This window comes from Dipodomys ordii, unplaced genomic scaffold, assembly GCF_000151885.1.
Source record: "Dipodomys ordii isolate 6190 unplaced genomic scaffold, Dord_2.0 Scaffold46, whole genome shotgun sequence".
Classification (NCBI taxonomy): Eukaryota; Metazoa; Chordata; class Mammalia; order Rodentia; family Heteromyidae; genus Dipodomys; species Dipodomys ordii.
The window spans coordinates 5,713,352-5,728,679 of NW_012267262.1; the positions used below are offsets into that span (position 1 = coordinate 5,713,352).

A 15,328-nucleotide genomic window follows, 5' to 3' on the forward strand; every position below is an offset into this window, starting at 1 on the left:
TGGGGTATTCTGAATGTATTATGCTCTCAGAAAAGGCAGTTTGGAGACCTGTAGATTAGACTTCTAAGCATGTACATTTTTCTGGGCTTGATGATAAAGGTGAAGATGGATGAATGCAGGAAATTGGGACTGTTAGTTGCCGGAGAGCAAAGTATGGATGTTTCTGTTTATGGAGGCAGAGTCATGTTCAAAGACATTATTTTTCTTTTTTTGACTATTATTAAGTGGATGTACAATGAAATTGCCATTTAACAAAGCAGTTTATGAATACTATGCATTTTGATGCATGTCAACACTTTCAATATTCTGACCCATCTCTTCCCACTCACCCCTTTCCTTAACTCTTCTGTGTTATTATTTATTTATTTATTTATTTATTTATATTTTGTCGGTTGTGTTGCTTGAACTCTGGGTCTGGGCACTGTCTCTAAGCTACTCAGCTCAAGGCAAGTGCTCTACCACTTAAGCACAGCACCACTTTTGGTTTTCTGGTGTTTAATTGGAGTTAAGAGTCTCACAGACTTTCCTGCCAGGGCTGGCTGTGAATCGCAATCCTCAGATGTCAACCTCTTGAGTAGCTAGGATTACAGGTATGAGCCACCAGGACCTGAATCTTCTTTATTTTGTAAGATAGACATTGAATTCTTTTTTATTGTATTTTAGTGTTTTACTTTATTCTTTTTTATTTTATTGTTATTGTAGAGGTGATATATAGAGGGTTTAGAGTTACATGAGTCGGGTAATAAGTACAATTCTTTTTGAACCATGTCTTCCTTTCCCTTCCTCTCTCCCAGTTTTTTTCCTCCTGTCCCCACCCACAAGATGTATAGTTCACTTTCAATAGTGAATACCAGTGTTGAATTTGTTCTTGACTGCCTTCTGCTCCTATTCTCCTTTTCACGCATCTAACCATTTCCCTTTAACTCCACCCTTGTATCTAAGAGCTCAACCTTTCTGCATAAAATGACAGAATGTTCTCTTTTAACCCATGTTTGATGAACAATTTTTATATTATGTCATGTTCTCCATTTTCATCCTCTAAGTCACTGTTTGTGCACTATTTATGTGCTTAAGATATATGGGGGAAAAAAGTAATTTGTCCACTACTAGTGATTTAAATGCATTCAAATTTAGGTATTTTGCTGCTTGCCCACATACAAAGTTAAATTTATTCAAGTCATTGCTGTCATACCTCCTGAAATACCCACCCAGTTGATTTTTCCCCAGAATCTTTAAAAAATTGTGAAAATTTAAACTGAAAGAGTTGTTTATTTCTCAGATCTATTTGACAAAAATTTCAAACACTTCCCTTGGCAAAATAAGAATAAAACCAACTAGTTTTAAAATCTAGTCGTTACTTCTCTGGAGCACATTTCTTAAAAACAACAAATCATTACCGCTAACATTACTTATTGACCTTTGATAATTACTGTTTGTTACTAACATTCACTGTATTAAATTTTTAGGTATGAATATAAGCAAAAGTGAGATTATGAAAGAAACTTCATTAAAGCCATCTCGGAGATCTCTACCATGCCTTGCCCAGAGCTACGCTCATTCCAAGAGCTTGAGCCAATCGACTTCACTCTTCCAGTCAACCGAAAGTGAATCTCAGCCTCCCACTTCTGTAACCTTAATTTCTGCTGATAAAGTAGACCTCGGTAAGCAACAATTACTATTTTCTTCTTCACTTATTGTTTTAATTAAATTCCTTCCTTTTCCTTTTGGCTAGTGTCTGTAGAGATCCTGAGGAGCAAGTCTAAATAATACAGAGAAATGTATTTTGTACAAGTCAGATGAAAGGACATTTATTGGCCAGATGTCTTTTAATTCCTTCTTTGCTTTGCAAATGGACAATCTTATGGGAATATGAACCTAATATTTATTGTCTACACTAGAAGATAGAACAGAAGGGGTGGTATTGATCAAGACTCATCAGACTCATAAACTAACAGGATGAACTGGAACCCCCTTTTTACTATTATTTAAAGATAATAAAATATAATTTTAAAATGTTTCAATTCAAGACTAACTAAATCTACCCAACAATTGAACTGCTTTTGTTACAGGATTTTAAGGATACATCAACATATACAAATCAATAAATACAAGTAAGTATGCAAATATAACCTTAGACCGTCCCCCTCACCCATCAAATTACCTTAATAGATGCAGAAAATGCCAGTCTCTCAAGCCTATAATTTTAGCTACTTGGGGATATGATACAGACAATTATGTTCCAAATCCATGTTTATCTCCAAAATAGGCGAAATAGTTAAATGCTAGGGTTCTAGCCAAGTAAACAAGTCAGCCAAACTCTAATACTGGCAACAAACAAACAAATGAAAAAAATCCACAAATAAATAGAAAAATACATACAACCCAAAAGTTATATAGACTGAAAATAATAAAATACTAGGATAGAGTAGCATTAATTTAATGCCATAGACATCAAAATTAAATACATTTTCTACAAGACTAGAAAAAACAACCCTAAAATTCACTATTCATATAAACAGGAGAAATGGAAGAGAGGAGAGGGAAATGGTAGAGTTTGAATATGATCATAGCACAATACATGCATGTAGAATAATATCAAAATAGTACAGATTTACATATCAATATATACTAATAGCAACAAAGAAACATCAAACATTTTTGTTTATACTAACTTCTACAAAGCACTTACTATTTAGTTACAGGCACATGAATTCATGTTGGCCATAAAATGTTCCAAGAAAGAGCTAAAATTTAGGTACAGCCAACCTATATAATATGTTAAAAAAAGAACTTTGGTGCTAAAATGAAACACTTATATCCACCTATTTGCCCATCTGAGACACTTTAATGGCTCATTAGAGAATCTTTTCCAAAAAAGTCAAGTGACAATGTAACTGTTTCCTGTAACTCAGTAGACTTTTTTCATTCTTTCCAAGCTTTTTTCCTATCAGAGTGTATTTCCTCATAATTCCTGTGAATTACATTTAAACTTACATAACTTGAAAGTATCAATGTCTTTTGCACAAACACAGAAATAACAGAATGCATTATAAATAGTGAATTAAAGCCAGTATGCAGGTGTTTCTTTCCCTCAATGAGAGTGAATTCAAACAATTTCAAATCATTATCTTAAAATTTTCTTCATAATAGGCCACTAATTGAATATCAGACTGCATGGCGATCTTCTGGCCCTTTGCTTGAACTATGAAGTGTTTCACTGATTTTGTAATCTTTTTCGTATTATTATCTTTATGTTGTTGTACCAAGGAGTTGTCATTTAATAAAACAGTTTATGAATACAATATACCTTGATCAGTGTCACCTCTTTCAACATTCTCACCCATCCCTCCTTACCTACCCCTTTCCTCACTCTTCTTAACTTTGTAGGTTATACATTGATTCTAGATTGCATTCTCTCACTCTTCTCCTCTTCATTTATCTACTCCTTTCCCTTTAACCCCACCTCAGCTTTCTCCTGTACCTGCTTCCTGGTGTTTTATTTTAATGAACATTGGTTGCTATGTAAGTATACACAAATATATTAACTGAAATATGATAGATTCAACAGATATCTCAAATAGTATAATTCCATGTAAAGGCAAGATCAGAGTTCACTGAGGTATTTTTGTTTGTTTTATTTTGGATCAGCTAACCTTGAGGACAATAAAAAGGATTCTGGACTGAAATGTTCCTTTGTTGACCTCAGTGATTTTTGCTTGGGTGAGTGAATTTCCAATATGTCCTTCCTCTTTAACCTCCAAATATCAGCTATCAGCTGTGTCCTTTAAAAGTAGAACATTTTTAAGGAAAAAAATGCTCATGTTTTGTCTTTTACATTTGAGAGTTAACATTATTATTCTGAGATTCAAGTTTATCATGCTATTTAATGTACAAATTGAAATTTGAATAATGTAAAGCAGTTTGTAAGGAACAATGAATCCCACACGAAAAAATGAAGTTACATAGAAATAAGTAAAGGCAGAGTCAATCAAAAAGGAACATTAATATATACAAAGACCTATTTTGCAACTTCAAAGTGAATTTATTTCTGATTAGCAGAAATTAAGTCCTGCATTTTCAATAGTGGAAACATTGTAGGCCTGGCCTTAGTGCCTATATCAGATATTTCGACTCTGCTTATACTTTCACGTCTCTTGGGAGCTCTAAAATTTCCTTGATCTAAGTTCCATATAATCAGTTTAATTCATCTGAGGAGCAAAGAGATATCTATATTTTTTTCATTATTCTTCAGGTAACCATAAAGAGTGGCCAAGATTAAAATTTTCTAGTCTAATGATATCTTTGTTTCTCTCTGAGGACATTCAAACATTTTTCATCATTTTAAACCTATGAAAGGTGTTATTTATGATTACATTCTGAGAGAACTGAAAATTAGTCATGATTCTTTCATGTGTGTGTGTGTGTGTGTGTGTGTGTGTGTGTGTGATAGAAACCACACCTCTTATTAAGAGCTCATTGTGTCAAAATATAAAGGGCTTTCCATTATAATTAAGTAATTCTAAAGGAAAAAGCAATTTATCACCTATCTTCTGAATGAAAACATCGAAAACAAAACAAACTTAAACTTTTCTCTGTCCAAAATATCAACAAAAGTTTCCTAACCATTCACCCAAATTAGCATCATTTATTTTTTATCATCCACTATAGATATGTAAACATTTTATTTCAAGAACATGATCTTATTTTTGAAAGTGTACTTTTCCAAATTTAGAAGTAATTTTTCTAAACATGGCATAATCAGATGTCCTGATTCAAACATTCTGTCTTTTTCATTTCGATGTATCTTAATTATTTGGACAGCACCTCATATTTGATGTCTTAAATTCTATCAGTAACATTCTACCATTACCTCACATCTCCTAAGAAGGTTAGAACACATCGAGCAATGGTGTGTTTGCCTTTATGACAGAATTGCAGGTGGTTTTCTAGCTGACTGTAGTAACTCTAAGTATTCTCATAATCCTTCTGGATGTGGCACTTGTTTGGGAACATTCATTTAAGTTCAGCTGCATGTGAACAAGAAGAGTGCTTCCATCATTTTCCAGAAGAGATAAAATAAAATAAGGCCAGCTGTATCATGAGTATAATTAAGTAAAACATGAGTACATGTTCTCTTTTGAATGCAAAGCAGTCACCTTCCCTAATTTGCTTTTAGAGTGTAGATTACCAGCTTGAATATTGTTTTAAAAAATTTCCAACTACCAAGAGTCCCATACCTGACATCTCATTAATTGCTTTCTTTTTTTACAATGAACTAATTTGATCTGTCCCATAAAAATGTTAATGCTTTCTCAGAATTAACTGCACGTGGTCAGTGTTTCATTAAGGATTAATATTTCTTTTCTTCAAAATGAGGGCTCTGAGCCTGATGCAGTTGGCTCACCCCTATAGTCCTAGTTACTCAAGAGGCTGAGATCTGAGGATTGAGGTTTGAAGCCAGCCAGGGCAGGAAAGACTCATCCTGAGACTCTTTATCTTTGATTAACTACGGGAAAACCAGAAATGGTGCTGTTGCTCAAAGTGATAGAGCATAGCCTTGGGCACTCAAGGGGAATGCCCAGGTCCTAGGTTCAAGCCCCAAACAGACAAAAAATAGACAGACCAATAGATGGACAGACAGACAGACAGACAGACAGACAGACAGACAGACAGACAGACAGACAGACAGACAGACAGACAGACAGATAGATAGATAGATAGATAGATAGATAGATAGATAGATAGATAGATAGATAGATAGATAGGAGGGCTATGTAGGAAGGTCTGTGATTCTTTTGACTTCCAGTAAACCCTTACATTAAGAATGCCTGAGAGAATGAATGGGTGAAAACTAGATGTTCTGGTTTTGGTTTTGGTGGTTATACTAAATAGAATTATTTTCCTGATTTGTTTTTCAGCCTGTTGTTGGTGTGCAGAAAACCTACTGGTGTGTGTGTATGTGTATGTGTGTGTGTGTGTGTGTGTGTGTGTGTGTGTATGTGTGTGTGTGTATGTGTGTTGATTGTGTGCTCCTCCATTGTAAACATGGTTATAAAATCTAGAGATCTTTTGGCTTAATTGTTTGGATCCTTTAATTACCAGATCATATTATCTGTAAGGACAATTTGAGATATTTTCTTACTTGAACTCCATATGTGTCTTTATCTTGCCTTATTGCATGGATAGGCATTTCAATATTTTGTTAAATAAGAATGGGAGAATGGATACCATTTTCTTTTTCCTTATTTTAAAGCAACTAATGTTAACCTATCTAGTATGATGTTGGCCATATGTTTATCACATATGGTCTTTATTATGTTGAGAAACATTCACAGTATTTTTAATTTCTTCATAAAAGTATATTGTTGCTTTTTTCAAAGGCTTTTTTTGCAACAGTTGAGATGGTCATATGAATTTCTTTTCTCCTTGATCCAGTTTACATGCTGTATTACATTTATAGATTTTGCTATGTTGAATCATCTTTGCATGCCTGGAATCAAACCAACCTGATTGTGTTTTATGATATTTTTACTGTATTGTTGAATTCAGTCAGCAAACATGCTATTGAGAATTTGTGTCCTATGTTTGCCAAGAGATTGGTCAATAATCCTTTGTGTGTGTGCATGTTTATGGGGTCATGACCTTCAGGCCTGCAAAGCTCTACCTAAAAATCTATAAATACCAGTTAAATGCCAAAGAAGTTCAATTAATAGTGAAAATCATTGAAGCATTGATGATTTGTGTTGTCAAATAAGCACCTGGTAATTTCTTCATTATATAATCAGTTTTACCAATTCCCATCTTTTTTTCCCCAATGTTTCATATTAACATGCTATAAGAAAGAACTTTTCTACTAATGGTCCAAACTAATCTGAGGAGTATAGAAGTAAGAATGTTGTATGGAAAACTTCACTCTCTAGTTAGGATAGCCTCATTATTGGTATAAATATTTTAGTTGTTTATTAAATAACTTCAACAAATTTTCTTGGCACAATTTTCCATGTATATCTAAAATCTGACCATTCCTCATGACATTTCTAGCTGGTGTTCTCAGCTAATTCTCTCAATAGACTGGTGCAATAATTTTCTAACTGTTCTCTTTGCTCAAAGTCTTGCCTCTTTATAATGTATTTCTGCAAAGCCGTTACAGGAAGCTTTAATAAAAGGAAAATTAAATCTCATCATTTCTCTACTTCAGTCCCTCCAGGGTTTCCTATTGCATTTAAAATATAAACTCGCTGTGCCTTCAGAGGCCTGACAGAATCTGGGTCTGTTCTCTCCAGGATAGTTCCTAATGTTTCCTTTTACTCACAGCGCTGCAGTCAGTGTAACCTTCTTGTGTTCCTTGTTCATAATAAACTTGTTCTAATCCCAGGGCCCTCCAGATGCATGTCAACTTCACTTTCTGTCCCATATCAATTTACTTGTCATCATTATTTTTATCTTTACCTAATATTAGCTCCTTCCAATTGTGTTTTCTTTGAATTTTATTGTAAAGGTGATGTACAGAGGGTGACAGTTACATAAGTCAGGTAATGAGTACATTTCCTTTTGCATAGTCACCCCTTCCCTTGTTCTCTCCCAGTTTTTGCCCTCCCATTCTCCCCCCACAAGTTTTGTAGTTCATTCACAACATAGTGTCTAGTGAATATCACTACTGAATTCCCTATGTCCCATCATATCTGTGTTTCCCCTTCTCCTCCCCAAATCAGATAGACTTATATGCAAGATAGAGGGTATAGAAATGAAAATAACAGCTACCTCATCAAACTTTCTTATATGGACCATCTATAGAGTTATTTTTCATGTATCTAGTTCTTTCTTCTTATTGCATTTCATTTTTCTTTTTCCATTGGTTTATCCCTAGCAATCTGTGTCTTTGATTCTGGTACACTCAGTCTGGTATATACATTTATCTGATTTGGGGAAGGGAAGGGGGAATAACAAAATGCTGAAAGGACAAAGGATGACCTATTGCAACAATGATACTCACAAGACACTGTCCGAAATGAGCTTTACAACTTCAGGAAGACTGGGGGAGGGAAGGGATAGTAGAGAATAACAAAGGAGTTGGTAACAATGTTCAACAAGAAATGTACTCATGACCTTACTCATGTAACTGTAACCCCTCTGGGCATCAACTTTACAATAAAATAAAAAAAGAATCTTTATGAGAGAATAATTGTTCTATAAAATTATTAGATTTTTTTTGGTAGCTAGTTGGCCACAATGTTAGGTATCAACTCTTCCTACCTAAGTACAAACCATCTGTACTTCAGTTTCTGATTCATGAAATGGAAATATCAGTATACTTGTTTATTCTTTCTTATACTCTCGAGATGGTGTAGAATAAAGGTAACAGATTTGTGAGATGTAAATGAGAGACTATTTACAAAATGTGAACAAAATGCCAAAGTACGAAGATAAACATTAATATTTCCTTAAGGCCACTTATATACAATTATATGTTATTACCATCAATTGGTTGTACCAGGGGATTTCAAAATGCATATACGTACCTTCTTCAGATTCATCCCTTCTATATTACTTTCCCATCTTCATTTCCTATTTCCCAAACAAATCTCAAAAACCTTGGTTTGCACACATTTACTTAAAGTATTTTAACCATATATTACCTTCTTTCACTCATTTAAATATGCAGCCTCAAATCTTCTGGATATCCTGGACAAGATCATTATTAGTAATGATTTTAAAAAAATAGCACCAAGTGTATATAGCTATTCTGCTCATCAGTTAAGATTATCCTATACATATACTATAAGGGAAACCTTGGGACCTATGTTTCTTTGGGTCTGGCTTACTTCACTTAAGATGATTTTTTCCAAGTCTTTCCATTTCCTTAAAAATGGGGTGATGTCTTTCTTTCTGATGGAAACATAGAATTTCATTGTGTGTGTGTGTGTGTGTGTGTGTGTGTGTGTGTGTGTATCACATTTTCTTGATCCATTCATCTACTGAGGGGCATCTGGGTCTAATCCACATCTTAGCTCTGTTGAAATGCTGTGATAAACATAGTTGTGCTGGTAGCTTTAATATGACCATTTAAGATTATGTTAAGCGAAATAAACCCCAAGACATGGACACAAGAGGTTTCTCTTTGTTGTTGTTGTTTTTAATGTACTATATGTGATTTTTTGTTTTCTTTTGTATGTTCTTCCACCAATAATATATCCTCTGTTGTTAGTGTATTTGATTTTAGTAACCTGGTTTTGTACACAAGTTTATTTGAATTAGGGAGGGAAGGGAAACAAAGAATGATGAGACAAAGAACAAGGAGCAACCTATGCAACAGCAATATACACCAGACAATATGTTGTAAATGATCTGTACAACTTGCAGGGGGAGGGAAAGTAGGAGAAAATTGAGGGAAAGGGTAACAAGGCTGACAAAAAGTGTACTCATTCTCTTACTTATGAAACTGAAACCCCTCTGTACATCTCCTTGGCAATAAAAAATAAAAATAAACGTGTTTACTCTGCATCTTGTATATACACTTATTTAATTTGGGGAGGGGGAGGGAAATAATAAAATGCTGAAACAAAGAAAGACACAGGATGACCCATTGCAACAATGAGAGTCACAAGACACTACGTAGGAAATGAACTTTACAACTTCTGGTAGGGTGGGGTGGGAGTGGAGGCAGAAGTGGGGGAAGTACGGGAGGGAAGGGACAGAAGAAAGAAAACAAAGGAGGGGGTAAAAATGCTGGGGAGGTGAGGGAGTGTAGCTGAGGAGGTGTGAGGGAAGAGATGGTAGGGGAAAAACAAAGGAGGAGGCAAAAAATGCTGGATAACAAATGTACTCATTACCTTGCCATGTAACTGTATTTTCACAATAAAACTTAATTTAAAAATGTACTCACTACCTAATTCATATAACTCTAACCCCTGTGTACAGCATCTTTACAATAAAATAAAATTTAAAAAAAATTTCACACTAGTGTTAAGGATATAAAAAAAGTCACCAAGTGCATGGAAGAGGACACAAACTTTCATTATACATTTCAAATTCTTCTCTGAGTTCCTTTATTCATTTGCAGAGAGCCTTCTACACCAACAATATAATATTACAAAAGAATGACAAAAGTACCTTAATAATGGAAACATATGAAATTATCATAAATTAGAAAAGATATATCGTATTGTATGCAGTGGTTTTCTAAAGAGTAGAGCAAAAAGAATAATTGATGCTGATTGGAAAGCCAGAAAGATTATTTGCAGAGGATTCCATGGAGAGCATAGGAGAAAGAAAGTCAAGATCACTTTTCAGTTTCTGTTTATTAAGGTTGCAGTTATTATTGCAGTTGTTGTTCAGAAGCTTGGAGGAACTTCCTTTTTATGTAACTTTTCTTTCTTTTCAGTTACAATTTTAGGATTGATGTCTGTGGCTGTTTTTGAAACATATTGACAAGTTTTGTTCCAAGACTTTTGATACAATTTATATTGATAATGGAAACTGTCGAGTTGAAGACGTTAGGGTTTAATTAGCATCTCCATCACTTTAGGCTCAAGCATTCAGTTTCTTCCTGTCTTTTTTGTAAGAGTCTGATGGAAGTCTACACTTTGGTACTGTACTGACACCTGTCTTGAAACCTTCTTCAGGCCCCTTTTCCTGACTCACTGTTTTACCTCTTCAAATCTATTCTCCAATGGCATTGCTATTCTCTTTATTAAAAGAACATTCCCCTATTGCCTTGGTCCCTCCTACTGCGTTTTTCATTTTTCTCAACTATTCTGACCACAAGATATAATTATCATTTTTACCTGATATTTTTTAAAGATCATTTTCCCTCTTTCTTGAATGTTCTACGGAGGCAGGTTGTTATTCTGGTATCCTCCAAGTCTGAAGACTGTTATGTATGACCTTGGCATTTAATAAATAATGGGTAAGCGGATGAAATGTAGTTTGTTTGTTTAAATCTAGAGGAATATTATATTATTTTCACAAATACTAAATTCAGAGATCAATCCAAATATGTTTCAGCTTTAGATACACCTCTAACTAGTTTAGTGATTGTCCATGCTACTTTCTTTGTCACCTGCCTTAGTTTACTTATTATTAAATGTCCCAGAAAATCAGACATTCCATAAACTTATTGAGTTTATGCACTTAACTATTGGTTTATGCAAAGTGTAATTTATAAGTCTCGGTGTAAACATTACATACATAGATTATTGTAACATGACTGATGGTTCATTACACCCAATTATATAATATGTACAGCCTTTGTTTGTAGCACTGTTAAAGTCACGGCATTGGCTTTACACAGTACAATATATCTTACGAGAGCAGATTTTAAACCTTTCTAGTAAAAAATGAGTGCATGTATTATAAACAAAAGTTTTTTTTGCTACAGTAAGTCAAATTAATAAACCTTAAAAGATCTATATATAGTCATTCATGTCAAAACTCATGTGTGATTGATTTCAACATATTTCATAAAATAACTCTTCAAAACATCTTGATTTTTATGAAAATGCTAAATATATAACAATCTATTTTGGAAACAAAGATATTTGTATCACAGGGAATAATTTTTGAACATAAATCAATTGTTCTTGGTTTTATTTGCAATTGCTATAAACCTTTGCTATTTTTACTTTTACATTGATTATAGATTACTTTTCTCAGCAATTTTATATGCAACTAATATTATTATGTCACATATATATTTACCATTCTAATAGTAATAACCATTTTTGTTTTCTTTCCTCTGATAACCATACTTTCAACCTAATTTTTACCTTTCATATAAAGCTCTGAACAAATATTTTCTTTTATGCCTCTCCTTTATAATCTTCCTGCACCCTTTAGCCAAATTTGTGTTGCTAAAGTTTCCCAACTTTTAAGAAAACAAACTCAAAAGTAATGTCATTTTAAGTATGCAATGATATTTTCTGTTTTTAGAAATTTCCGTGTCTTCCTGTTCAGAAGAGACAGTGTATTCAATGTTGTATTCTTAGTTCTATTTTTATTTTCAGAAAGTTTATGTATACTACCTAACAGATTCATTTGATTCTTGAGAAAGTCACTTGGACTATCAGTATTAATATGGTAGCTGCCAAACTGTTATTTGGTGTGCTAATTCTTTGAGTGAGTCTATTATGTGAAAAGTATATTTGGCTAAACCTCAGGGAAAGAGAGACAAATACATTAAAAAAAAAGCAGAACGTAGATTAAAATGAATATAACTTATTTTTACTTTTTTGTAGCCCTAGGTAAAGATAAAACTTACCTGGAAGAATCAGAACATGCTAATTATGACCGATCTCGCCTCATTAATGACTCTGTTACCAAAGAAAAACCTGAAACCAAGTCAAAATTGCCTAAGGTAATGCAAACTGAACTATTAGCATGTGCGTTTGAGACTGCAAGTTTAAAAACTGGTGTATGTTTTGCATATTAGTTTCAATAGTTATGGTCTGGAGAATGTAAAGAAAATCTGTGTTCTTGTCATATTCACTTATCTTATAAAAATATTTGTTTGAATTCTCAGCTTTTTCACTCATGGTCAGAACCCTACCACTTGAACCATGCCTCCAATCTAGCATTTTGCTGGCTAATTAGAGATAGAGTCCTCAAATTTTTCTTTTCAGCCTTTTCCTGAACCATGATCCTTCAAGTCCCAGCCTTTTGAGTAGCTAGGATTACAGGTGTGAACCACTGGAACCCGGTTTTATTTTAGTTTCATCACATTCAAAATTTCCCCCTTACTTTTAAGTTTTATTTTGTTCAGTTTTGACTGATGCACAAAAGTGGTGCATTCTTATGGTGACAACATGATGTGTTAGTACATGCATTTATTACAATCTGAGTAATTACAACATCTATCATTTAAACCTTTAATATTTTTTCTGTATAGCGTATTCAATAGCATTTCTTGTATTTCTTTTGAAATATGTAATGTTTATGGCCAACTCTAATCACCCTACCACAGTTGAATCCTGGGACTTAATCCTTTTATTGAACAATAACATCTTATCTATTAAATTGAAATATTTATATTTGAAATATGAAACTGTTCAGTAATAATTCTCGTTAGGGAGCAGTTCTTTCATTTTTTATGTTTTTTGAAAGTCAGCAAGATTTAATATGAAACTTGTGAGCATTATTTTCTTTACTTCTTAGTGAAAGTGATGGCAAAGTTTAGTAGGAAAGAAATTTGCTTTCAATAGAGGAAGAATGGCAGTGGTCTTCACTCTGGCTTAAGTTCTCATTGAAGTATAAAAGATTTAGAGCACTAAGTCAAACATCAATATTTACTATAAAATGGGCCAATATTTGAATTCCAGTCCTACCAGTTACTAGTTATAGTCATATGACCAAGCTTAGTCATAATCATATGACCAAGCTATGGAATATTGTTTTACTCACCTGTAAGAACTCAGTGGTGTTTTCTGAACAACGTTCTTTTCTGTACAGAAGGTGTATAGTGATATTTTCCAAAATGCCTGTAATGTATTTAAATAAAATTCATACCCTGTATTTCTCTTTCTTATTCCCTCTCTCCTTATAAATAATTTAATGGGTTTAATGATTCTATTTTCAGGCATGCATGTAAAGTTATGAGGTCTTATTCATCTTTTGTCATCTTCTCCTTTTACTCACTCCTTTCTTCGTGGGATGGCACTCCCAAAACTCACCCACTTTTATAGTAGGACTAGATTACATATGAAAAAAAAATGGTGATGATCTTTTTAAGACTGGCTTATTTTGCTTTGAAGAAAACTGAGATAACAATGTGGAAGTATGTGGGTCATAGTAAAAGTTCATTGTGTCAGATTTTTTTATAACAGGTTGAGAATAACACATTTAAATTGGAGATCTCAACAAATGAAAAACATAGAGTTCAGTTATTAAAAATCTTTACTCCTATAATTTCATCATCTCACAGACCAGCTCTTGTATGCTCTTCAAAGCATCTTGAATGTGACAACTCAACATCAAATACCAGATGGCTGCTGCTTAATTTTTATTATTTTAATTCCAACAAACTCATATTCCTCTGTTGGTGCTTTCTAAGAAAAAAAACAAGCTTAATTAAGGCTCAGTTTTCCCAAATTTCCCCTAAGTATGCATGCACTTGCAAATGAGATATCTTTATATTTAGTTTAGCCCAATGAACAACAAAACCACATAATTTTCTTTGATATTAGATTTTGTTTGGCTTCATTAGTTTACTGTCTTTATTATTAAGTCTAAACTTTAATAAACTTCAGTAAACTTTAATAAACAGATCCAAAGATCTCTGTTTATGATCACTTCTCCAGATCTGTTTATGTTGATATTGTTAAAGAGAGCTACTATTCTGTGTATAGCATTCTTACCTAGCGACTACAATTTGCAAAACACTGCACAAAACTGAGAGAAAGTTATAAGAAACAGCTTCTGTTTGTTAAGGTGTTCATAATACAATTTGATGAATGAAACACTACGCTTTAAATTAGAAAGTAAACTAAGATTAAAGGCTTTTGCATTTGCTTCTCTATCGTTTACCACATTGCCAGCAATGGTATCCCCCATTTCATTCCTACTCGCAATAGTTTTTGCCATACTGAAGTAAAAATAATTCATAAAATCAGAATACATATTTCGATTTCTATCTTGAAATAAAAGAATGTTTTAACAGAGTACAATACAACAGTTTAACACAAGCTATCCTAATTGAATGCCCTAATGAATGGTGTCTGTTGTCTATACTTTAACTGTTACACTCCTGTGAAAATGAAGAAAGAAAAAAACTTCTGACCACCTAGATTGCTCACACTTCAGCTTCTATCAAAATATATTCACTGTATCCATCTTTTTCATATTAGAATACAGAATAATTTCATTTGCAAAATGAGGTCCACTGTAAAACCCTAAACATGTTTCAGAGCCATTTAGCTAGTGTCTGACAAAGCATCTAGTGAAAAGCAAAATAATCTGCTTAGAGATGCTCTCTTATACTTTTGTGGAATCTCATAAATGCAATGACCTAAATTTCTGTTGCTTACACTATTATCTGGAATTCTGTGCAATATTTTTTAGCAATCTTCTCTTATTAAATTTTACCATGAAATCATATGTGTACATGTGTGTAGATAGACCAGAAAAAAATACATTGACAGTCAGCAATCTTGATTCATTTGTGACCTAAACACATAGCATCTGTCATATAGTTCAAATGAATATGTATATGTAATATGTTCATTATAATAAGCTGAATACTTTTTGCTTCATGTTACATGTTCAGGTGTGATGAATTTACTTGTTTTACTCTTCCCTGTTCATATTTGTTGATATAACTGATACTTAATTTTTCCAC

The 15,328-nt window shown here is 33.4% G+C and overlaps 1 protein-coding gene across 1 annotated transcript in view; it reads left to right on the top strand.

The window, feature by feature from the left end:
- Positions 1-15,328, top strand: part of Ano3 (anoctamin 3) — a 221,679-nt gene that overhangs the window by 68,662 nt on the left and 137,689 nt on the right. Inside the window, exons 2-4 of the mRNA XM_013019567.1 lie at positions 1,467-1,661; positions 3,649-3,720; positions 12,234-12,352. Coding sequence (XP_012875021.1) covers positions 1,469-1,661; positions 3,649-3,720; positions 12,234-12,352 — 384 coding nt within the window. The 5' untranslated portion in view covers positions 1,467-1,468. The remainder of the gene's footprint in view (positions 1-1,466; positions 1,662-3,648; positions 3,721-12,233; positions 12,353-15,328) is intronic.